The sequence below is a fragment of the Phyllobates terribilis genome, unplaced genomic scaffold, assembly GCF_046119375.1.
Source record: "Phyllobates terribilis strain yellow unplaced genomic scaffold, ASM4611937v1 Scaffold_168__1_contigs__length_4147262, whole genome shotgun sequence".
NCBI lineage: Eukaryota > Metazoa > Chordata > Amphibia > Anura > Dendrobatidae > Phyllobates > Phyllobates terribilis.
In genome coordinates, this window is record NW_027362928.1 from 1 (window position 1) to 25,386 (window position 25,386).

At 45.3% G+C, this 25,386-nt stretch overlaps 1 protein-coding gene across 3 annotated transcripts; it reads right to left on the reverse strand.

Moving 5' to 3' along the window:
• Positions 1-11: 11 nt before the first annotated feature.
• SMKR1 (small lysine rich protein 1) lies at positions 12-11,884 on the reverse strand. Of its 3 annotated transcripts, none has more exons than XM_073664505.1 (3): positions 11,756-11,884; positions 10,852-10,901; positions 12-608 (listed from the first exon to the last, which is right to left on the reverse strand). In XM_073664505.1, the coding sequence occupies exons 2-3, from the start codon at positions 10,852-10,854 to the stop codon at positions 384-386; spliced, it is 228 nt and encodes a 75-aa protein (XP_073520606.1). In that variant the 5' UTR covers positions 10,855-10,901; positions 11,756-11,884; the 3' UTR covers positions 12-383. The 3 variants fall into 3 exon arrangements, with proteins under 3 accessions (XP_073520606.1, XP_073520607.1, XP_073520608.1); XM_073664506.1 differs by having other exon boundaries at positions 10,852-10,902; positions 11,774-11,871; XM_073664507.1 differs by having other exon boundaries at positions 10,852-10,894; positions 11,756-11,858.
• Positions 11,885-25,386: the final 13,502 nt, after the last annotated feature.

A 25,386-nucleotide genomic window follows, 5' to 3' on the forward strand; every position in this document is an offset into this window, starting at 1 on the left:
TTGCTGTGCGCCCCGGGTTATTGCCTAATTTTTACTCATAGACTGAAAGTCTATATTGTATATTACCTTGTTTTATTCCCAATTTACCCGAACAATAAATTTTTATTTTATGTGTGGTAGATTGCCTTTAGGAGATTATCATTTGTCATTACAGCAATGCTAGGTTACACATTTTCAGCAATTCACATTTTTTTACAATTCTCCACAAGGAGATCCAGTTAAAACCAAAGAAATGAATATTCTATTCCTAAAAAAATACTTTAAAATTCAATTGTTTCTGATCTAATTTACAATGTAAACTGTGCATTAATATTAACAGTTCATTTCTAGAACATTGATGTTATTATATGGCACCAAGTGGTCATTGTAGATTTTGGTGGAAATTACTTCTTCTTCTTCTTTCCTTTCTTCCCTTTCTTTTTTGGAGCACCAGACCAGCTAAATCCACGAAATTCCAAGCAGTCCACTGCATTATGGGAGATGTAGTAGGCATTCAGCATGGCGGCTGGACTAAGGATGTCCACTTCAGGTTTAGGTTGCTTACTCTTCTTTGACTTTTTTCCTTTGCGGGACTTTGAAGAGCCCTTGGATTTGGCACTTTTTGTGGGCTGAAAACATACAAATTACTTCAGTATAAAATGAAGGCTAACATTAACTATTATAGTGTTATAGCAGAAGATGAGGCCCCTCAAGTTCAAAGACCTCATCTATGCTCGACATTACCCTTATATGTATGGAAGCATTAAAGGGGTACTCCCTCCAAGATCCCAATATGTAGTAAGTGTAATAATAATAATAATAGCAAAAGGTTCTTCTGATAAGCTATGTCACTTACCCCATGTGCAGGGCATTGCAGTAGCTTTGGAATCCATGGTTACGACAACTAACTAACTGTCACTATATGAGTGGTTGTAACCATAGAGAGAGACCGGCCAGAATGCCTCTCTGAGAAGAGTCTGCACAGGCCACGTGCAGAGAACCGTAAGTATAACTGGTTGCTATGGACAATAGCTGTTTTGTTTGACCGAACTGGGACTAGCTCAGCCCTGTATGAGTAGCCAAGATCTGTTCGGTTCTGTTTAGTTAGCACCTGGACAAGGCTAGGGATTTATGTTTGAGTTGGTTTTTGTGCTGTACAACCCGTGGAAAGCAACAAAAACTGCATGTGTTTGGAACAAAACTGCATTGCCTGTGTGAACGCTACCAAATGCATTATGCCTGCCAGAGATGGAAACCCATGGATATCTAAGCTACTGCAATGTCTTGTACATGGGGTAAGTGACATCGTTTATCAAAAGAACTATACTACATTTCTAATTGGAGGTATTTGCTAATATTGTTATTACACCTACTACATAATGGGATAGGATCTTGTGGATAGGAATACACCTTTAAGGACAGCTTTACCTGGATAACAAGAACCTCTTTTATTATTTTTTACATGTCCAAACCATCCATTGTTTACAAGGCAATTTAGGCCAAAATAGTTAATGGGTTCCCTTCTTTATCACCATGTTCTATAAGACCTTTTTTAGGTGGTCAATCATTTCTATGCAATTAAACAGTTAAAGTGTTAGATATTTTATCACTGGATATTAAGAGTCTTATCTGATAATAAAGGAAATCAAGACAGAAGATGCGTGTTCTTGTAGACTTTACTGAAATGCTATATTCACAAATGACGAAAAGACTTGTTATTACTAGGAGTCCGTGGGATGTTATGTTGGACAAGAGGGGAAGATATTTGAGTATGTTTGCTGTCCATACATCTAGTTCCTAGATTGACTGACTGACTGATTTTGTTAAATAATGGAGTTTATGTTGCCATAAAATATCTTAAAGGAGTTGTTCACTACTGGTAAACTTTTTGAAAATAGGCCTATTGTGGCGCTGATATAGACAATCGTACCAGCCGTAACCCTGCTTCTCCTTGTACTGCTGCAGTTGCCACTGCCAAGTTCCAGGCTTCCTGTTATGGTGAAAGCTGTCAGATGTGCACTGTGGCCAATCAGTGGCCACTATTTGGCTGAAGATGCCATGTTCCATCCAAGTTGGAAAAGAGAGCTATGGGACTGTTTCTTCCGGCTCAGACGGAACAGGACGTTGTAGCCATTCATTTATCACCTGCTTTTTTTTAACCCCATTACAGGCCCATTTTTAAAATGTTTAATAAAAGTGGACAACACCATTAAAATAAAATATCCTATCTGGGACTTTGAATTAAATTGACGGTCTGTTAGTGGGTGGTCTGACCCTGGGCACCCCCTCAAATCAGCTCCAAAGAGCCACATTTCCATCATAGTTTACCAGGGATAGTTCTGTACTTTTAGTAGTGGCTGTGCCCAATATTACAACTCACTACAGCACTATGCCATTTAAAGGGAATCTGTCACAGGTTTTTGCTATCTCATCTGAGAGCAGCGTAATGTAGGCAAGAGAAGCTGAATCCAACGATGTATCACTTAGATCACTGAGTGCAGCCGTTCTGACACAATCAAAGCTTTTAGATTTAGAACCCGCAGAGGCGCCTGTTTGAGCGCAAAACAGCTGTTGTCTGTTCATTCTTCCCAGCTCCCCCTGCTTGTTTGTCAAGCCACATGAAATAAAGGACATATATTTTTATGGCATGGTGAGTGCTGCTTTTCTTTTTTTTTTACGATATATTTGAACATTACAGCACGGCATAGCACCACCGCAAGCCTTTAGCGCGGTACCTGGCCCAAGTTACAGGTGTATGTGTAACATACCTGGCGGCGTCCTTGCATGGTGGTCCATCTCCCACTGTGCAAGAGCGCGCACTTGATCTCCAGTCCAGAATGTCTCTCTGGCTTCCCTCCATGCTGTCTGTTTGTGTCTGTTTCTGCTGCTTAAGGGCGGCGCCCGATCACTTCCTGCTTTTTGTACCTGCTGTGGGTCACACCCCTTGTGCGTCCTCAGCCTATTGCTGTCTGTCACCTGGTATATAGCTCAGCTGCTCCCATCTATCCCTGCCTGAGCATAGTGTTTCATTCAGTGTGTGCTTTCACTCTGAAGATGCCAGGTCCCGTTCTTTGTCTCCTGTCTTGCGGTATCAGTTCCCGTGTCTGAACTGAGTCCTGTCTATGTCTCCTGCCTTGCGGTATCAGTTCCCGTGTCTGAACTGAGTCCTGTCTATGTCTCCTGCCTTGCGGTATCAGTTCCCGTGTCTGAGCTGAGTCCTGTCTTTGTCTCCTGCCTTGCGGTATCAGTTCCCGTGTCTGAACTGAGTCCTGTCTGTGTACTCTCGCCTGCTGCCTTTCCTGGAGGCTGTATTTCCAGGCCTGTCTGAACACGCTCCTAGCCTGTTCCTCCCGCCTTCTAGGGGCCGATTACCTAGATCCGTTCCTGTATCTTGTCTGTCCTGTCTGAACACGCTCCTAGCCTGTTCCTCCCGCCTTCTAGGGGCCGATTACCTAGATCCGTTCCTGTATCTTGTCTGTCCTGTCTGAACACGCTCCTTGCCTGTTCGTCCCGCCTCTCTGGGGGCCGATTACCCAGACCTGCTCCTGTATCTTGTCTGTTCTGTCTGAACACGCTCCTTGCCTGTTCGTCCCGCCTCTCTGGGGGCCGTATTCCCAGACCCGCTCCTGTGTCGGTCTCGTCCGTACACTCAGTTCCAGTCTGTACTCTCTCCTATCTTTCATCTGTCTTTTCTCTATGTCCGTTCCTTTCCTTTTTCTGCAGAGTCTGAACTCGTACCTAACTCCTGCCTGTTGTCTCTGTACTCCCGTTTGTGAGTTTGTGGTCCACTCGCTACTTCACTGCAAGTACCCTGTGGGTGTCTGGCTCTGCCTTTCCCTTCCTGTCTGTTCCGTGTGAACAGAGCCCTGTCCCCCCTACTCAGCCTTGCCTGCTCTGACTCCTTTGCTCACTGCTCCGGCGGTTCTAGCCTGCTCTGACTCCTTTGCTCACCGCTCCGGCGGTTCTAGTCTGCTCTGACTCCTTTGCTCACCGCTCCGGCGGTTCTAGTCTGCTCTGACTCCTTTGCTTACCGCTCCGGCGGTTCTAGCCTGCTCTGACTCCTTTGCTCGCTGCTCCGGCAGCCTTGCTCCGCTCTGACCCTTTTGCTCGCTGCTCCGGCAGTCTCGCTCCACTCTTGCTCACCGCTCCAGGCGGCCTCGTCCTGCTTTACTCTTGCTCACTGCTCCAGCAGTCTCGCTCAGCTCTGATCCTTTGTTCACCGCTCCTGGCGGCCTTGTCCTGCTCTACTCTTGCTCACCGCTCCAGGCGGCCTTGTCCTGCCCTGTTCTCGCTCACCTCTCTGGGCGGCCTCACTCTGCTGTGTTTGTCCGCCACATCTGTGGCTCTGTTCCTGAGTCCCAGTGTGTACTGGGTCCTATCCCGCCAGTGTCCCTACCTGCTAGTGCCTCCCTGTCTGCACTCTAGCTGTGCTTGCCTGTACCCCTCTGCCTGTATTGTTCCTGAGTCCCAGTGTGTACTGGGTCCTATCCCGCCTGTGTTCCTACCTGCTAGTGCCTCCCTGTCTGCACTCTAGCTGTGCTTGCCTGTACCCCCCTGCCTGCTTACCCGCCTGCCTGCATACCAGTCGTGCCTGCCTATACCCACCAGTCTGTGTGCCAGCCTACCAGTCTGTTCCTGTATTCCCCTGTGTGGGTCAACAGCCGTGTCCGGGGTCTGTCCTGGAGTAGCACCTGGTCCCTTTGCTCGGTTCCTCCTTGGTGCACTGGCGTCGTATGCCGTCATGCGACCCTGGTCGGATCGGGTGAATACCTAGTTAAGCCCCTCCAGGCATTCACTCTCCGGCATGATCCAGTGGAATCACTACAATCACACGCACACGCCGCTCAGCCCGGGCGTGTGCATAACAGCATGCTCAGGCCATGGTTCCCGTTAAGCCCCACGGCCTTCGCTCTCTGAGAAGTTTTCCAGCGAATACATGCATTAAAATAAATAAATAAATTTTTTTTTCCTTAGCTGAGTTCCAGGCGAATTACGCACCGTCCAGATGGATCTATCAGTTCTCGTTCCTGCGGATCCGCCACGTTACTATGGGGATCCAAGACAGTGTCGTGCATTTGTGGAGCAATGCATGCTACACTTTAAGGCCTACCCTCTCTATTTTCCTTCCGATTGGGCTAAAGTGGCCTTTATGATTGACTACCTAGCGGGTGATGCCTTGAAATGGGTCACCCCCCTATGGGAAGCATGGGATCCTGTCGTCCTTGACCTGCAGGCCTTCCTGGTGGCCTTTCGTATGGTCTTCGAGGACCCTAACCCTGAAGCCCCTGCTGAAGCTTCACTTCCCAATATCCCGGAGCAGCCCCGACGGGTAATGTGTGTGGGTAGCGCAATAGTCCTCCAGCCCAATGAGACTACTGCCCACCCAGAATCCTCACAGGGTGACTACGCTTTCCGGAATACTTCTCCCAACCTCAAGAGGCAGTCCAGACGTGCTAGACGTAGAGGCAAGCCGTCACGCCAGGGTCTGTCCTCCTTGAGACCTCCTGACCCCAACCTTGAAGTCCCTACTGAAGCTTCATCTCCCTGTATCCCGGAGAAGCCCCAACGGGTAATGTGCGTGGGTAGTGCACCAGTTCTCCTGCCCGAAGAGATTTCTGCCGATCCAGACTCCACACAGGAGAACTTCCTGCACCCGGCATTAGATGCTTCACCCACTTTAACCGGTGTGCATGTCCAAGGATGCTCCAAAGCTGTGGTTACCTCAGAGTCTGTGCACCTCTACTACCTGGTGGAGGACCCCCTGTTGCCTCCTGAATCCTCCGGGATACCACTCGATGACAAATGGAGAGAGACTTCTCTACACCCGGTACTCGATACTTTGTCCGCTTCGTCCTGTGAGCCTGACAATGGGTACCCCAAAGTGGTAGTTACCCCCGAGTCTCTACACCCCTCCGACCAGGCGGAGGACCTCCAGTTGTCTCCTGAACCCTTCGGGGTGCTACCTGGTAGCGAAAGGACAGAGACTCTCCTATACTCTGTACCTGATACCTCGCTCGCTTCGTCCAGTGAGTCCAACCTAGTGTACTCCGAAGCAGAGGTTACTCCCGAGTCTCTACACCCCTCCGACCAGGCGGAGGACCTCCAGTTGTCTCCAGAACCCTTCGGGGTGCTACCTGGTAGCGAAAGGACAGAGACTCTCCTATACTCTGTACCTGATACCTCGCTCGCTTCGTCCACTGAGTCCAACCTAGTGTACTCCGAAGCAGTGGTTACTCCCGAGTCTCTACACCCCTCCGACCAGGCGGAGGACCTCCAGTTGTCTCCAGAACCCTTCTGGGTGCCACCTGGTGGTGAATGGACAGAGACTTTCCTATATCCTAGATCTGATACCTCGCTTGCTTCGTCCAGTGAGTCCGACCTAGTGTACTCTGAAGCAGAGGTTACCCGTGAGTCTCTACACCCCTCTGACCAGGCGGAGGACCGCCAGTTGTCTCCAGAACCCTTCGGGGTGCCACCTGGTGGTGAATGGACAGAGACTTTCCTATACTCGGTACCCGATACCTCGCCTGCTTCGTCCAGTGAGTCCGACCTAGTGTACTCTGAAGCAGATGTTTTCTCTGAGCCTCTGCACTCTTCTGACCCGGCGGAGGACCTCCAGTTGTTTCCTGAATCCTCTGGGGTACCACCAGATAACAAAGAGACAGTGACTTTTCCTCATTATGTACCTGATAACCTGTCTATTTCTTCCTGTGAGCTTGACAAGATGTACCTCGAAGCAGAGATTACCCCCAAGTCTCTGTCCCCCTCCAACCCGGTGAAGGACTTCCAGTTGTCTCCTGTACCCTCTGGGGTGCCACCTGAAAATATGTGGAGAGAGACTTCCTTGTGTGCTGTTCCTGGTACTCCACCCGTTTCGTCTGTTGCTGAGGATGGCTGGATAGGAGGTAGCATCCTAGCTAACCAGATGAGATCAGTTTTTCCTGTGGACAGTGGAAGTGATCTCCTTGAAGCGAACGACTAGTCCTCGAATTCCCTGCGGAAGATTCTGGCAGGCCTGAAGAAGAGGGGGCGTAAGGGGGGGGGTACTGTAACATACCTGGCGGCGTCCTTGCATGGTGGTCCATCTCCCACTGTGCAAGAGCGCGCACTTGATCTCCAGTCCAGAATGTCTCTCTGGCTTCCCTCCATGCTGTCTGTTTGTGTCTGTTTCTGCTGCTTAAGGGCGGCGCCCGATCACTTCCTGCTTTTTGTACCTGCTGTGGGTCACACCCCTTGTGCGTCCTCAGCCTATTGCTGTCTGTCACCTGGTATATAGCTCAGCTGCTCCCATCTATCCCTGCCTGAGCATAGTGTTTCATTCAGTGTGTGCTTTCACTCTGAAGATGCCAGGTCCCGTTCTTTGTCTCCTGTCTTGCGGTATCAGTTCCCGTGTCTGAACTGAGTCCTGTCTATGTCTCCTGCCTTGCGGTATCAGTTCCCGTGTCTGAACTGAGTCCTGTCTATGTCTCCTGCCTTGCGGTATCAGTTCCCGTGTCTGAGCTGAGTCCTGTCTTTGTCTCCTGCCTTGCGGTATCAGTTCCCGTGTCTGAACTGAGTCCTGTCTGTGTACTCTTGCCTGCTGCCTTTCCTGGAGGCTGTATTTCCAGGCCTGTCTGAACACGCTCCTAGCCTGTTCCTCCCGCCTTCTAGGGGCCGATTACCTAGATACGTTCCTGTATCTTGTCTGTCCTGTCTGAACACGCTCCTAGCCTGTTCCTCCCGCCTTCTAGGGGCCGATTACCTAGATCCGTTCCTGTATCTTGTCTGTCCTGTCTGAACACGCTCCTTGCCTGTTCGTCCCGCCTCTCTGGGGGCCGATTACCCAGACCTGCTCCTGTATCTTGTCTGTTCTGTCTGAACACGCTCCTTGCCTGTTCGTCCCGCCTCTCTGGGGGCCGTATTCCCAGACCCGCTCCTGTGTCCCGCTCCTGTGTCGGTCTCGTCCGTACACTCAGTTCCAGTCTGTACTCTCTCCTATCTTTCATCTGTCTTTTCTCTATGTCCGTTCCTTTCCTTTTTCTGCAGAGTCTGAACTCGTACCTAACTCCTGCCTGTTGTCTCTGTACTCCCGTTTGTGAGTTTGTGATCCACTCGCTACTTCACTGCAAGTACCCTGTGGGTGTCTGGCTCTGCGTTTCCCTTCCTGTCTGTTCCGTGTGAACAGAGCCCTGTCCCCCCTACTCAGCCTTGCCTGCTCTGACTCCTTTGCTCACTGCTCCGGCGGTTCTAGCCTGCTCTGACTCCTTTGCTCACCGCTCAGGCGGTTCTAGTCTGCTCTGACTCCTTTGCTCACCGCTCCGGCGGTTCTAGTCTGCTCTGACTCCTTTGCTTACCGCTCCGGCGGTTCTAGCCTGCTCTGACTCCTTTGCTCGCTGCTCCGGCAGCCTTGCTCCGCTCTGACCCTTTTGCTCGCTGCTCCGGCAGTCTCGCTCCACTCTTGCTCACCGCTCCAGGCGGCCTCGTCCTGCTTTACTCTTGCTCACTGCTCCAGCAGTCTCGCTCAGCTCTGATCCTTTGTTCACCGCTCCTGGTGGCCTTGTCCTGCTCTACTCTTGCTCACCGCTCCAGGCGGCCTTGTCCTGCCCTGTTCTCGCTCACCTCTCTGGGCAGCCTCACTCTGCTGTGTTTGTCCGCCACATCTGTGGCTCTGTTCCTGAGTCCCAGTGTGTACTGGGTCCTATCCCGCCAGTGTCCCTACCTGCTAGTGCCTCCCTGTCTGCACTCTAGCTGTGCTTGCCTGTACCCCTCTGCCTGTATTGTTCCTGAGTCCCAGTGTGTACTGGGTCCTATCCCGCCTGTGTTCCTACCTGCTAGTGCCTCCCTGTCTGCAATCTAGCTGTGCTTGCCTGTACCCCCCTGCCTGCTTACCCGCCTGCCTGCATACCAGTCGTGCCTGCCTATACCCACCAGTCTGTGTGCCAGCCTACCAGTCTGTTCCTGTATTCCCCTGTGTGGGTCAACAGCCGTGTCCGGGGTCTGTCCTGGAGTAGCACCTGGTCCCTTTGCTCGGTTCCTCCTTGGTGCACTGGCGTCGTATGCCGTCGTGCGACCCTGGTCGGATCGGGTGAATACCTAGTTAAGCCCCTCCAGGCATTCACTCTCCGGCACGGTCCAGTGGAATCACTACAATCACACGCACAAGCCGCTCAGCCCGGGCGTGTGCATAACAGTATGTTTATATCTTTGTTAGTTTGTTGCCAATTTTCTTTTTTTACAAAGCTTTTAGATTTAGAATGCAGCAGAGCTGAGAAAGCTAACCCCGCCCACACCAGGCTCTCAGTGTACATAGACAGTGAGCTGCTTATCACAGGGGGAGAGGGCGTTGCCGAACTAGTGTAGTTCAGCAGTGTTAATCTCTTAGTCATAAATCCTTCACGGTTAGTAAACAACAGTATGCACTTTGACAAGTGACACATCCCTAAATTCTGTGTTTCAGCCTCTATTTCCTACTGTCTTCACATTACATAGCAAAAATCTGCTGACAGATTCCCTTAAAGCGCACCTGTCAACAGGATTGTGCTTAGTAAACTACGTACACTGTCAGGTGGGAGCCTTTACACTGAGTAAAATGATACCTTTGTTGATGAAATCCATCCAGCGGTTCTTTTAGAATCTTTATTTTCAGTTCTGCCATAATGATATTCTCGTGCTTCAGGGTGGGACTTTAGGGAGGGGCTGTAACTGGTGCTCTCATTATGTATGCCTATCTCTGGCCTCTGACAGGTCACTGTGCTTTCAGTGACCTGTCTACTATTATAAATACTGCCTGTGTAATTTCTGTGGCAAGTGAAAATTTACATCCTTCAAAATGGCCGACCGCGCATGCGCAGTAGCATCTTTCGGTTGCCGAGATATGCTACTGCGCACAGATGGGCGCCATTTTGCTTTTGGAAAAAGAATTTGGATGCAGAAATATGGCGCTGCGCATGTGCAGTAGCATCTCTCAGCAATCGAGAAATACTACTGCGCAAGCGTGGGTGGCGGGGACCATATTGCTGCAGGCAAGTTTCTTTTTCCATAAGAAAGAAAAATGAGCTGCACTCACCAGTCCTTAAAAGCAGTATCTTTATTCCATGAGAATAAAAAGTCCGGCAAGCAGGGAGAGCGGGGAAGAAAAAAGCAGACAACAGCTGTTTCGCGTGAAGACGCTTCTACAGGACTGGTGAGTGCCGCTCATTTTTCTTTCTTATGGTTATTTTGGACTGTTTAAACTTTTTTAGGAGCTTTTGCACCTGCAATGTTACCAAGTCCTATTTAAGTGTCTGCATTGTACATGTTCAGCTTTGCACTGACTATTGCAACTGCTTGCAGGTGGTGCAGGTTTTTCACTTTCCTTGCTGTAAGTTCCTTTTTCGTCTAGCAAAACTGCACCTGCGCGTGCGCAGTAGCATCTCTCGGCAACCGATAAATATACTACTGCGCATGCGCGGGCGGTGGCAGCCATTTTGGGGATGTAAATTTTCACTTTGCCACAGAAATTACACAGGCCATATTTATAATAGTAGGCAGGTGGCTGAAAGCACAGTGACCTGTCAGAGGCCAGAGATAGGCATACATAATGAGAGCACCAGCTACAGCCCCTCACTAAAGTCCCGCTAAGAGCAGAAGCATATCATTATGGCAGAAATGAAAACAAAGATTGTTTTATAATCACTGGACGAATTTCATCAACAAAGGTATCATTTTACTCAGTGTAACGGCGCCCACCTCACAGTGTATGTAGTTTACTAAGCACAATCCTGCTGACAGGAGCGCTTTAAGTAATAAGGTACCACAGCTGCACAGATGTGGTATTGGTGAGCTATTCTAAGGAGCAACTTAGTATGGGTACAGTAGTAAAATTAGTAAATAAGAAAAAACTTGTCTTATTACCATTTTTGTTAGTCGAGAGGTGGCTATCTTTCCATAATATCACCTATTACCTATAAAAAAAAGCAGAAAAAGAGAACAAATTAGTGCAAAACTGATTCAAGACCTGAGTATTTCTATATTAAAGAGGACCTGTCACCTCCCATAAGTAAGTGTGAGAGTTTGTGTATTATTATTTATTTTATATTTTTTTTAACCTGGTGTAAATGCTGCTGTTGTCCTGTTGCTGAGATATGGCCCCCTATTCCTTGTATATAAATCTAGTCTTGTTAGCCAAGTGGGTGTGGTCCCCACCTTTTCTCTGTGTGTATCTACAAGAGGACATTGCCTTTTTGGCTACAAAGTCTAGATTTACAGCATTTACACCAGGTAAAACAACACATATTTATGGGGAGTGACAGGTCCTGATTAGAATAATAGCAGCAGTGATATTGTATGGAAATATCCTGAGATCTGTGCTATAGAGAGAAATGACGAGTGGGGATATGGTGCAGCAGGAACCCTAGAAGTAAACCACTACAGGCCATTCGCAGACTGCCTCCTTATCTGCTGCTCTTCTCCTCTCACCCACCTAGTGACACAACGCCCATGGCGGTGGCCTCACGTGACTATGGCGGCCACCGAGCCATTATCAGCTGTCGTGTGATGCAACATCATCATGGACGTGATGTCATCACTTTGCTTTATAATAGAAAGATTTTTCTTTTCCTATAAACTATTGATGGAAGGGAATTTCCATCTTGAAGGCTTATTTCTGGGAGCCCCAATAACCCGTCCCCTAGTAATGATAGTGATGCCTGCAGCCACCATGTCACCCTTATAAGAGCTCATGTGCACTGGCAGGAGGCGCCTCCGGGCTGCTGGCGGCCGCACATGGATGGCTGCCCGTAGGATACTGTGCGCTCACCGGGCGACGCTGTCCCCGGGGCTCGGGCTCTCCGGTGGTTTGATGACTGCACCGCCTGCCTCCTAGCTGTATACTATAGCATCGTTGCCTTGACTACGAAGGCAGCTCAGCATGGAACGGTTGCCGTGGTGACAAGGAATCCCGCCTACCGCCTAGCCGGATACAGGCGTCACGTGCTAGGAGCCAGGTGGGCGGGGCTTTACAGTCGGCAGTTGTGCTGTGGTGGTCACCGAGCAGGTTGTGAGGCTCTGATCTGAGTGACAGGACCGGGCCGCAGTCTTCACCCCTGCGGATGACAGGAGGCGGCCATGTTGTGTAGATGGAGCAGCAGCCGCCTCCCGTTCACACAGAGGCTTTAAAGGAATTGTTCACCTTTGGGGTCAATTTCATTTTTTTTTCCTTAGTTGCTTGTATTTTAGGTTAAAATCATTTTTGCAATTAGGTTTTATTAAAACAGTTCTGCTTTTTCAGGCTCTTTGCTTCCCGCACATTCAACTTTGTTGTCAGACATCTGCTACATTCAGAAAAGACATAAAAGAGGGTTACATAGACCCTATCAGACGACCACAGGGGGCTGCCAGACGGACCCTCAGATAACTCATCCCGACCCTATCAGACCACCATAGCGGACCGCCAGACAGACCCTCAGATAACTCATCCCGACCCTATCAGACCACCATAGCGGACCGCCAGACAGACCCTCAGATATCTCATCCTGACCCTATCAGACCACCATAGCGGACTGTCAGACAGGGTTGGGATCAGTTATCTGAGGGTCTGTTTGGCATCCCCCTATGGTGGTCTGATAGGGTTGGGATGAGTTATCTGAGGGTCTATCAGACCACCATAGTGGACTGCCAGAGAGACCCTCAGATAATAATAATAATCTTTATTTTTATATAGCGCTAACATATTCCGCAGTGCTTTACATACATTATTGTCGCTGTCCCCATCGGGGCTCACAATCTAGATTCCCTATCAGTATGTCTTTGGAGTGTGGGAGGAAACTGGAGAACCCGGAGGAAACCCACGCAAACACGGGGAGAACATACAAACTCCTTGCAGATGTTGTCCTTGGTGGGATTTGAACCCAGGACCCCAGCGCTGCAAGGCTGCAGTGCTAACCACTGCGCCACCGTGCCGCCCTCAGATAACTCATCCCGACCCTATCAGACCACCATAGCGGACTGACAGAGAGACCCTCAGATATCTCATCCCGACCCTATCAGACCACCATAGCTGGCTGCCAGATGGAACCTCAGATATCTCATCCCGACCCTATCAGACCACCATAGCAGGCTGCCAGATGGAACCTCAGATAACTCATCCTGACCCTATCAGACCACCATAGCGGGATGCCAGATGGAACCTCAGATATCTCATCCCGACCCTATCAGACCACCATAGCAGGCTGCCAGATGGAACCTCAGATAACTCATCCCGACCCTATCAGACCACCATAGCAGGCTGCCAGATGGAACCTCAGATAACTCATCCTGACCCTATTAGACCACCATAGCAGGCTGCCAGATGGAACCTCAGATAACTCATCCTGACCCTATCAGACCACCATAGCGGGATGCCAGACAGACCCTCAGATAACTCATCCCGACCCTATCAGACCACCATAGCAGGCTGCCAGATGGAACATCGGATAACTCATCCCGCCCCTATCAGACCACCATAGCGGACTGCCAGACGGACCCTCAGATAACGCATCCCGACCCTATCAGACCACCAGAGCAGGCTGCCAGACGGACCCTCAGATAACTCATCCTGATCCTATTGAACCACCATAGCGGGCTGCCAGACAGACGCAGATAACTCATCCGGCAGTTAGATGGTGCAAATATTTTAATGAAAGTCAATTGAAAAAAGATTTTTCGCCCTAAATACATGCAGTTGTATAATTGACCTTAGAGGTGGACATCCTCTTTCATTGTTGAATATATCCATGTAAAAAAAAAACAAAAAAAAAACAGTGTGAACATGTGATAGAGGTGCGTTCACAGAGGGTGTTTTGACATCAAAAAATGATTCAAATATTCTTTGATGTGAATTATGAAGTAGATTTGCTTCACAGTGCACAAAATCCACGTTGTGTGAACACCCTCCTAGATAGGCAGTTTGCCCTGCTGTTCGTACTGTTGTGGACTGTAGATTTAAAAAATAAAAATGTTATTCTACCATTCTCGTCTAAATTGGACTTTTCCATATACGGCCCGCAGTATACTGCAGTATAAAGTAGTGTTCAAAATAACAGCAGTCCAATATGACTAACCAGATTAATCACTGTTTGGTATAAATTATATTACCACATCTTAAACAATGAAGCTAATCACTTAGCAAGAAGTCCCCGCAAAGTCCCACTGTTAAAAAAAAAAGAAGACATGTACTGAAGCGGATACAATTTGCCAAAGAACATATCACCTGGCCTAAAGAGAAATGGAGAAGCATTTTATGGACCGATGAAAGTAAAATTGTTCTTTTTGGGTCCAAGGGCTGCAGACAGTTCGTCAGACGACCCCCAAACTGTGCATTCAAGCCACAGTACACTCTGAAGAAAGTGAAGCATGATGCAAGCATCATGATGTGGGCATGTTTCTCTTACTATGATGCCGGACCTACAAGTGCTTCTCACTAAATTAGAATATCGCCAAAAAGTTAAATTTATTTCAGTTCTTCAATACAAAAAGTGAAACTCATATTATATGGAGTCTCCACGAGTAGATACATAACGCTCAAGAACATCCTACATGAAGCAAGCATCCAGCATATCAGCAAGGCAAAACAGTAAAAAGCAAAAGATATCACTCTGGACAAACACATTTTTAACCCCTTTGCCCCGAAGTCTGTTTTCCCCTTCCTGATCAAGCCAAATGTTTCCAATTCTGACCAATGTCACTTTATGGAGCAACAACTCTGGAACACATCAATGTATCCCAGTGGTTCTGAGACTGTTTTTCGTGACACATTGTACTTTATAGTAGAGGTAAATTTAGGTTGATATTTTTTAATGCAATTTTCAAATTCTTAATTTCTATGCCCTTAAACCAGAAAGTTATATCACCCAAAATAGTGTACTCTATTATTAATTTATTTATTAACTATCGCGCTGCTCATTAATCACAATCTATCATAAAACTAATCTGAACTACATGTCTAGATCACCAATTGGAATGTGCATACAATATGGTGATATCTCCTCAAAACATATACAAGTGCTTCTCACTAATTTAGAATATCATCAAAAAGTTAATTTATTTCCGTTTTTCAATACAAAAAGTGAAACTCATATTATAGAGTCATTACAAACAGTGATCTATTTCAAGTGTTTATTTCTGTTATATTAATGTTGATGATTATGCAAGCACAAAAGTCATTATCTCAGTAAATTAGAATAATTAACAAAAAACACCGGCAAAGGCTTCTAATGCTTTTTGGGACACAGCACAATAGGGAGGAGAGGTAACACAAAACCCACATTTCTGATATTTTGATTATTTTTCTACTTATGGCATTTTCCGTAGGGGTTGATTAATTTCATATTTTGATAGACTGGACTTTTACAGCGAAACCAAATATGTTTTTTTTTTTATGAAGAGTGAACAGTAAAATTTTAGCTGAAGCAACCACAATATAGGAGATTGTGGTTGGATGCTAACCTGGTCCCCTGTGGCTGCCATATTTGATGTAACAGCTCGCTCCCACTTGCGATGAAGCCAGGCAACTAGATGTACCAGACAACTGGATTACCTTCATGTCAGACAGATGAGGATTATGTTGGTTTATTATTTTTATTCTTTTACAGGGGACATAGGTTTCAGTGGATTAAAATTAAAGGGGAGTATAACTGTGCTTTTTATTTAAAATAAAGGTGTCTGTCAGGAAAACATTAATGTCAGGGACATATTAACAGAATATTAGCCCCTTCTCCCATGCCCTCTCCTGTAGTGTTTGTCCAGAGATGATAATTATACAGTGTCTTACTGCAAATTATCACCACTTGTCAGCACCGAGCTGTCCCATTTTCCTCAGCACAAAAGCCCCAATTAACACACGCCTGGGAAATAGCTTATGCAAACAATGCCAGCCAAGGAGGCTTGCACTAATTTGCGTGTAACCGTGAGGCTGCTTCCCGAACCTCAAAGGGAAATTTGCAGACACGCTGACTCCGATATGAACTATGAAATATTATGATTTCCATACGTCCGACAGTAACGGGACCCATATGTTTAGTGACAAAATCAGCCCAGGAATGTATAGGTAGTTGTCCAGAGCTGTAGGCAAAATCAGGGAGCTGTAGCGCATAAACACCATAATAGCAGACTGCACCTATGTGATGTGTGGTCTCTAAAGATAAAATCATAAGGGAAAAAATGGCGCCGTTTGCAAGCTTCTGCGATCAACAAGCGATGAGTTATTGCCGAAGTTAGCGTTTTTGATAAAAATTGACAGGCAGGAGACTGGCTCACATGATGTCACCACAAGGGGCGTGTGGGCAGATCTCCCCTTAGGTATAAGAGAACTTATGGACAGTACAGAAGCACTCATTGCCAGGGGGGAATAAGAATTATAAGCAGCGGGTTCAATAACAGCATAATCCATCTGGTGAGCCCCTCCTCCACCTATATTGAATAGTCTCCACGATCGTATAGTGTAAGTTATCTTCTTTCATCCTGTTTATTTTATGTAACTGCATATGCATTTTAATGTCTCCTTTGTAACATCCTTATGTATATTGTTTTCCTAAACACTGCCTCCCTTTTGGATTAAACATAAAATGTAATAGTTCTGTTTCTTTTGTTCTGTAATCGTTCCCTTCCCCGAAGCCATATACGCTACCAAAATGCTGGCATCCGGCCAGGCCTGTATTATATTTCAAACTCGGCCGGTGGTGGCAGCGAATATTAAAAACTGGGCTATTGTGAAGCTGACAGTGACCATACAGAGGGCGTTAAACACGGATTCCAGGCGTTGAAATCCCTGAAGTGTGGCGCCATACGCTCACTTGCCGATATCCACATAGCGAGTAGTCTGGATTGCGTGCTCGCAACTCCGGACGAAAGACGGACGGTGTGACGGCAACGGCGAGATATTGCGTGATCTCCCCGGTGTCGTGCCTCAGTGTGGGTTGGAATTCCTGACAGTGTCATTGTGATTATTTCAATTAAAAGAACTTTATTTTGGGTGTTTTCTATTTACAATATGACTATGGGGTTAGTAATGGGGGCATCTTATAGACGCCTCTCCATTACTAACCCATGGGCTTGATGTCAACAGCCAGTACAAAGCTGACATTACCCCAACCCTACCCCACTTGCCAGTGCACCAGGTCAAGTGGGAAGAGCGGAGGCTAAGCCCCAGAATTGGTGCATCTTCTGGATATGCCATTTCTGGGGAGGCTGAGAGCTGATTTTTTAGTCTGGGAGGAGGCCAATATCCATGGCCCCTTCCTAGCTTATTAATATCAGTCCGCAGTTGTCTTCCTAGCCTTTGCTGGTTAATAATAAGGGGGGGGGGGGGCACGTTTTTATTTTGGGGTCCCCCATTTTAATAACCAGTAAAGGCTAAGTATACAGATGTGAGCTGATATTTATAGCCTCGGAAGCTCCATGTGTATTACCCCCTTCCCAGGCTATAAAAATCAGCCCCTAGCTGTCCGCTTTCCCTCTGCTGGTTAATAACATTTTGGGGGATCCCACGCCATTTTTTTTTTCAGAAAGTTATTTTTTTATTAGTAAAATACATGTACAGTAAGCTAGACACGCAAAGCACTGATTATATATGTCACACATTTCTATCTACAGTGGGGAAAATAGGTATTTGTTACACTGACGATTTTGCAAGTTTCGCCACCTACAAAGAATGGAGGCGTCTGTAATTTTTATCGTAGGTTCACTTCAACTGTGAGAGACAGAATCTTAAAAAAATCCAGAAAATCACATTGTATGATTTTTAAATAATTAAATTGCATTTTATTGCATGAAATAAGTATTTGATCACCTACCAACCCGCAAGAATTCTGGTTCTCACAGGCCTGTTACTTTTTCTTTAAGAAGCCCTCCTACTCTGCACTCATTACCTGTATTAATTGCACCTGTTTGAGTGTGTGGACAGGTATCTTTTATCCAGGTAACGAGTTTAATTAATCACACTCCAACCTGTCCACCATGGCCAAGACCAAAAAGCTGTGTAAGGACACCAGGAACAAAATTGTAGACCTGCACAAGGCTGGGATGCGCTACAGGACAATAGGAAAGCAGCTTGTTGAAAAGGCAACAACTGTTGGCACAATTATTAGAAAATGGAAGAAACACAAGATGACAAAATGTCAATCTTCCTCGGTCTGCACTCCATGTAAGATCTTGCCTCGTGGGGTAAGGATGATTCTGAAAAAGGTTAGGAATCAGCCCAGAACTACACGGGAAGACCTAGTTAATGGCTTGAAGAGAGCTGGGACCAGAGTCTAAAACATTACCGTTAGTAACACACTACGGCATCATGGATTAAAATCCTGCAGGGCACGGAAGGTCCCCCTGCTCATACCAGCACATGTCCAGGCCCGTATGAAGTTTGTCAATGACCATCTGGATGATCCAGAGGCGGCATAAAAAAAAGGTCATGTGGTCAGATAAGACCAAAATAGAACTTTTTGGTATCAACTCCACTCGCCGTGTTTGGAGAAGGATGAGTACAACCCCAAGAACACTGTCCCAACTGTGAAGCATGGTGGGGGAAACATAGTACTTTGGGGATGCTTTTCTGCAAAGTGGACAGGACGACTGCAATGTATTGAAGGGAGGATGGATGGGGTCATGTATCGCGAGATTTTGGCCAACAACCTCCTTCCCTCAGTAAGAGCATTGAAGGTGGTTTGTGGCTGCGTCTTCCAGCATGACAATGACCTGAAACACACAGCCAGGGCAACTAAGGAGTTGCTCCATAAGGAACATTTCAAGGTCCTGGGGTGGCCTAGCCAGTCTCCAGACCTAAACCCAATATATAATTTTTGGAGGGAGCTGAACCTCAATGTTGCCCAGTGACAGCCCAAAAACCTGAAAGATCTGGAGAAGATCTGTATGGAGGAGTGGACTAAAATCCCTGCTGCAGTGCGTGCAAACCTGGTCAAGAACTACAGGAAACATCTGACCACTGTAATTGCAAACAAAGGTTTCTGTACCAAATATTAAGTTCGGTTTTTCTATTGTTTATTTCATGCAATAAAATGCAATTTAATTATGCAACAGTCATATAATGTGATTTTCTGGATTTGTTTTTAGATTCTGTCACAGTTGAAGTGTACCTACCATAAAGATTACAGACCTGCCAATTCTTTGTAGGCGAGAACACTTGCAAAAATCGGCAGTGTATCAAATACTTTTCCCCACTGTATATAGATATTGAAGAATATTTACTTTGAAAACTATGTTTAAATGACAGAGAATTACTCTATGTAAAAGCTAATGTTAAAATCGCATTGCATAAGGATTGCATTTTGATGCTAGGTGATAAAAAAAAAAATAATAATAATAAAATAAAATCGCATTATACTCTCATGAAAATCGCATGCCACCCGTCCGACTCTTGTGCATCAAAATTGGACCGATTTTAAAAACGTTAGTGTGTCTTTGGTCTAAGTGTTCTGCTTAGACACTTAGGCACCGGAAAAATAAAACTGGCAACCTCCAGTGGCTGAAGAAAAAAATACATCACTTAATTTCAAACAGCCATAAATACATTTTTAAACAAATTATAAAACATTAAAGAAAAATTTGACACATTCTACTTAACAATAACAATCTACACTATATCCACGTTCACATGTTCAGCATTCGGTCAGTATTCTACATCAGTATTTGTAAACCAAAACCAGGAGTGGTGACGTGTTTCTATTATACTTCTCCTCTGATTGTTCCTCTCTTGAGAGAGATATTATAACGTTGCTTATTTTCATGTGTACTCTTGATTTATGAAATAAAAATGAAAAACGACGGTTACTCTTTAATCCCAGAGTACATCACAGCTTCAATTGGCAAGTTTTGCAAAGCAGTAAATGGGGCATATTACAGTATGACGACTATAGCCTTATGCAAATATGCCCTGTATTATATCATGCCAAGTCATCTCCTTGTGTCAGTATTAGAAAGCTGCCCAGGTGTTTGTCCAGGGAAGGGCCATAGCTTAGGGCACGTGCACATCACAGAGGTTTTATGAGCAGGTTCGCTACGAGAGGAGGGAAGAGGTTAAGGTGGAAATCGCTGAAACCGCTTGAAAGATTCTCTTATTCTTTGTTATTGTAAAACCACTTTGCTGTATTTTTTTTAGCTTTTTTTTGTGCTTCAAGCTTTGAAAACTGCCCGGTGGGAGAAAAGAAAATCTATGTCAATTCTTTGAAGCATCTCCTAATGGAAAACACTCGAAACTAAGAATTGTCCAAACAAAAAGCTATGAAAAAATGATTAAGAAAATAAACTCTTCAAACACACTTGGAAAAATTATTCAAAACCACTTAAAAAAACAAACAAAAAACTGTCCAAGGAACATTTCCTGAAGCCCTTTCCATTGGAAAACTCGTTATTTTTTTTACCACACACCCTAAAGATTTCATTCTGCTGAGTGTATTTTCTGTCTGTGCAAAAAGTAGTAAGACAAGGACCAAAGTGACTGTGCTAATTCAGATGCGGCATTGTCACACAGATTGTGTGTCCGTGTGAAAATAAATAAAAATGAAGCAGCGTGCACCATTCTGACTTGTTTTTCAAGAAACTCGCGCATAAAACTCAATGTGTGCATAAAAAATGAATGCCAAATTGACATTTTATATGGCATCCGTTTTTAACCAATCCAATGTAAATATAACAGATACTGTATTACAGTATTATTGTTTTCCGGTGTGGATGTAAAAAGCAGACATACAGTGAACGTATAAATGTAAAGAATGGACATGCAAATGAAAATAATCACATTTTTTAATGTGGAAAAAAACTGGATTTTTTTTGTATGCTAAAATTGGTCTTGTGCTACATTTACACATCCGTGTAACACATCCTAGTGCTTTGTTTTTTTTTTCTCGGACAACACACTGACCCATAGAGATTAATTAAAAAACTGATGTGTATATGGATCAAACTGTCCGGTCTGTGAGACTCGGAGCTTGTTACATAGGTTGAGAAAAGATCTAGGTCCATAAAGTTCAACCTTCCTCCAAAAATTGTCCATTTTGTCACTAATTTAACTATAACCCTCAATGTTATGTGTACTGAGGAAATCGTCCAGCCCTTTTTTGAAAGCTGTTATAGTGTCGGCCATTACTACCTCTTGGGGTCGGGCATTCCACGGTCTGACTGTAAAGAACCCTTTCCTGTTTAGGTGACGGAATCGCCTTCCACCCGTAATGAGTGCCCCCTGGTCCTTAGTGTGGTCTTTGGAAGGAATAAGCCATATTCTAGTCCTTTGTACTGACCACACATATATTTATACATGTAAATGAGATCCCCTCTGAGGACTATTTTTTCTGAGCTAAACAAGCCAAACTTTTCCAACCTCTCATCATATGAGAGGCCTTCCATCCTTCTAATAATCTAGTTGCCCACCTTTGAACTGACTCCAACTTCTGAATATCCTTTTAAGCCCCAAACTGGATCCCATATTCTAGATGTAGCCTCACCAGTGCTTTATAAAGGAGCAACAGTGCATTGGGATTACGGGATTTTCTCTCTTTTTATACACCCTAAAATCTTGTTTGCGCTTGACATTGAGTACTGCTGCTCAGCTTAGTTGTAACCAGGATACCCAAGTGCCTTCTCCTCTTCTGTAGTCCCGAGTATACTCCCATTTAATGTGTATACAGCAATAGGATTACTCCATGCTAGGTGCATTGCTGTACATTTATCTACATTAAACCTCATCTGCCAAGTGTTTGTCCATTCAGTCATCTTATCCAGATCGTTCCGCAATATCATGTCAAGATCAGATTTTAATATCCTACATAGTTTGGCATCATCAGCAAAGACTAACACTTTATTAATGACCTTGGGGATGGGATTGAGAGTAAAGAGTTTAAAAAGAATCGGTCCTAGAACAGATCCCTGCGGTATCCCACTGCTGACTATGCCCCATTTAGAGAATGTACCATTTATGATGACTCTTTGTTTCCTGTCATTTAGCCAATTCCTTACCCATCTGCATATAGTTCCCCCAAGTCCTTGCTTCTGTAGCTTCAGTATAAGACTTATGTGGTACAGAATCAAATGCCTTTGCAAAGTCCAGATAAATCACATCAGCCGCATTACCAACATCCAAATTTGCACTCACCTCCTCATAGAAACCCAACATGTCTTATTCTTATTTGTTCTGCGGATCAGACTACCATTAAAGTCTATGCGGATGCATTAATATTTTAAAAACGGAAGCCTTACCATGTTCTTCATAGTTCCATCTGTTTTTCACTGGTCCATTGTTAAGAGTCAATGTTAAGGGACTGAGTGATTCACATAAGGAATATGTACAGTGGGGACTTATATGTAAGAATGTTGCCATACACTGGACAGAGATATTAATAAAAAAAAGAGATGGAAACTAACGGATCAATGGAGAAACTAGAATGAGAAGCTTGCTTGCCCGAGAGGAGGAGAGACCAGAGTCACAGGAACACGTGATATACTGCGACACAGAAAATATAAAAAAAAAACCCCGAGGCCAAGGCAGGGGGGTGGTTCATTGGCCAGATTTGTATCAAGTCAGATGTGCACTGTCAATTGAACTGGCTTAAAGCCGCAACTCAAGAGAAGAATTGCTCAGAAGAGCAGCAGGACTGATCTTTAAGCCAGGGTCAGATGGTCTACTTAATGGGACGGTCAACCGAGTGAGCTGAAAGGCCAGCTTAATGGGACGGTCGACCGAGTGAGCTGAAAGGCCAGCTTAATGGGACGGTCGACCGAGTGAGCTGAAAGGCCAGCTTAATGGGACGGTCGACCGAGTGAGCTGAAAGGCCAGCTTAATGGGACGGTCGACCGAGTGAGCTGAAAGGCCAGCTTAATGGGACGGTCGACCGAGTGAGCTGAAAGGCCAGCTTAATGGGACGGTCGACCGAGTGAGCTGAAAGGCCAGCTTAATGGGACGGTCGACCGAGTGAGCTGAAAGGCCAGCTTAATGGGACGGTCGACCGAGTGAGCTGAAAGGCCAGCTTAATGGGACGGTCGACCGAGTGAGCTGAAAGGCCAGCTTAATGGGACGGTCGACCGAGTGAGCTGAAAGGCCAGCTTAATGGGACGGTCGACCGAGTGAGCTGAAAGGTCAGGAGTTCTACTTAATGGCACAGAAGGGATTTGAGCTGCGCTCCAGGAGATGCAGGCAGCCAGTATAGCTTGCTGCTACAAGACGTTGCCAGTAGACTACAGCACAAGATTTGCATTTTAATGGGGAAACAGAGCAGAGCTTAGGTGGGTATATCAACACAATAAATAGAAAAATTGTATAACTGCTCAAAGTTTTGTGCATTATCATTTGCCAGACCCTGCATCTTTGGCTACTTGAATTGTAAATCGTTACTAAATAGCAAAATTGTTTTTAAAAACGGATGAGGAAAAAAAAACAGGTGCATCACAGACATTGTGGAAGACGCATGAAGAAAAAAATGTTTTGTTTTTCAATGATGCAAAAACTAAAACGGATGTTTAAATGTAAGCTTATTGCTGAAGAGGTTAGGAGTGGAAAGTGACCACCAAAAGAATCTGTCTTTCTGTAGGATTTATCATATAAACGTATTACAAGGACAGACCACTGATCTCTTAGGATTTCCCCTGAGGTGGTGATGCATTGGAAAATTAACTCTTTGCTGCTGGGTTCCCCAACAGTTTACAGCTATTCAGAGTTGCAGCATGGAGACACCCTGCAAAAAGCTTCATGTTAGGGGGACTAGGTAACAAATGAGGCGATTCAAAATGGACAACCCTTTCTGGCCATCTGTACATTTATTGCATTGTACTTATATGCGGAGTTGCTACAGTGGCTTTCCAAGACTTTTTTATTTGCTTGTGGGGCCAAGCACTATCTCAGCCGAATACAGTGGGGAGCGGACAGTCAATCAGTAGGACACCGACAGTGACGCCCAACTGACAAAGCAGACCAGAAGAGAAGACACTGCTCTGTCAACATGACATCTCCGGAGGCAGGAGCGGTCCGTCACTGCTCTTATTCGGGAGACATTGTCTCAGGGCAGAACAGCCAGGTAGTGAGCAACTATCTGATAAGTTCTTAGCCCCAAAGGAAAAAAAAGTCCTCGACAAATCCTTTAAGCTGCATTTACACTGAAAGATAATCGTGAACATGATAATCTTTCAGTGTAAACAGGCTGCCGATCACCTGATAAATGATCAAAATGCCTGTTCATCAAATGAAATGATCTTTTGGTTTGCAGAAAATGTGATCGTTCTGTGTAAACAGGACTTGCTCTGCCAAGAACTATGACAGCCTATGTGCACTGAGCAATGTATTACAGATCTCTCAGTGCGCATCATTTAGTACAGTCTGCCTGTGTAAACAGGCTATTAAACAGCAGCCGATCAGTAAAGGCTTACCCATCTGTGGTCATTAAGAGCCTCCCGTCAGTCCCCATGTAAATGGACCCTTACTTCATAGGAGAGTAACAATACGACAACCAACGCATTATGTCAGCATACTGAACCTGAGGCAGACGGAGAATGTGCCATAAACGAAGATTACACATGCATCATCATTTTCTCTAGGACATGTGAGAAGCAGCAAAGTAGTGTCACCAATAGTTTATATTCCACAGATTGTAAAACATGGTCTCTTTGCCAATAATAATTACAATCCAAGAACCGGATGGAAAGCAATAGCCTTAATTTAATATTCATTTTGTTATAAAAATCTTCAACAGGCAAAATAGAGAAGCAGCAAACATTTGGTGTTTCCAGTGAATACTTTGTATGTATGAACTTGAAATACTGTCTGGTGAGGTGAAACATGTCACCCCAGAGGTCCTTCACTGCTCTCACATTTAAGTAATGTCTTATGAATCAGTTCTGATCAAAGTTTTTCAGAAATATCCTTAACAAGGCCATTTTTTCTACTTGAATTCATGTATTTTGAGCTAAAAATCACTTTTAGAAAGTGGGTTTCATTGAAAATATTCCACATTTTGCCTTTTATAACCTCTGTGTTGCACTGTCTATTGCTGGCTGCAGAATGAGGTATCAGAGAATCCATCAGTAAGCTCACTATGATGGTCTGACAGGGAGTCTGTAACTCTTATCTGTCTTTTTCTTTCTCTCAATTTTGATGTCCTCTTTGGTTTTAAATCAGCTGAATATACAAAAAAATAAAGCCTGTAAAAGAAAAATGGTTAAAGACTTTTATTTAAACCCATTTGGAGAAATAATTTTTAGTCCTCAACAATACATGTATTTAAGGAAGAAAAAATAAATAAAAATAAAATGTCCCCAGAAGTGGGCAACCCCTTCAAGGTGACTGTCCACAAAATGGAAAGGTTGCACAGCCATAAATTGGCCATATGTTCTCATCCATATTAATGCTAGTCCAACTACAGTTCTTGTGATCCAAATTATTAGTGTAATAAGCATATTTGATGCGGTTAGTTTGGGTCA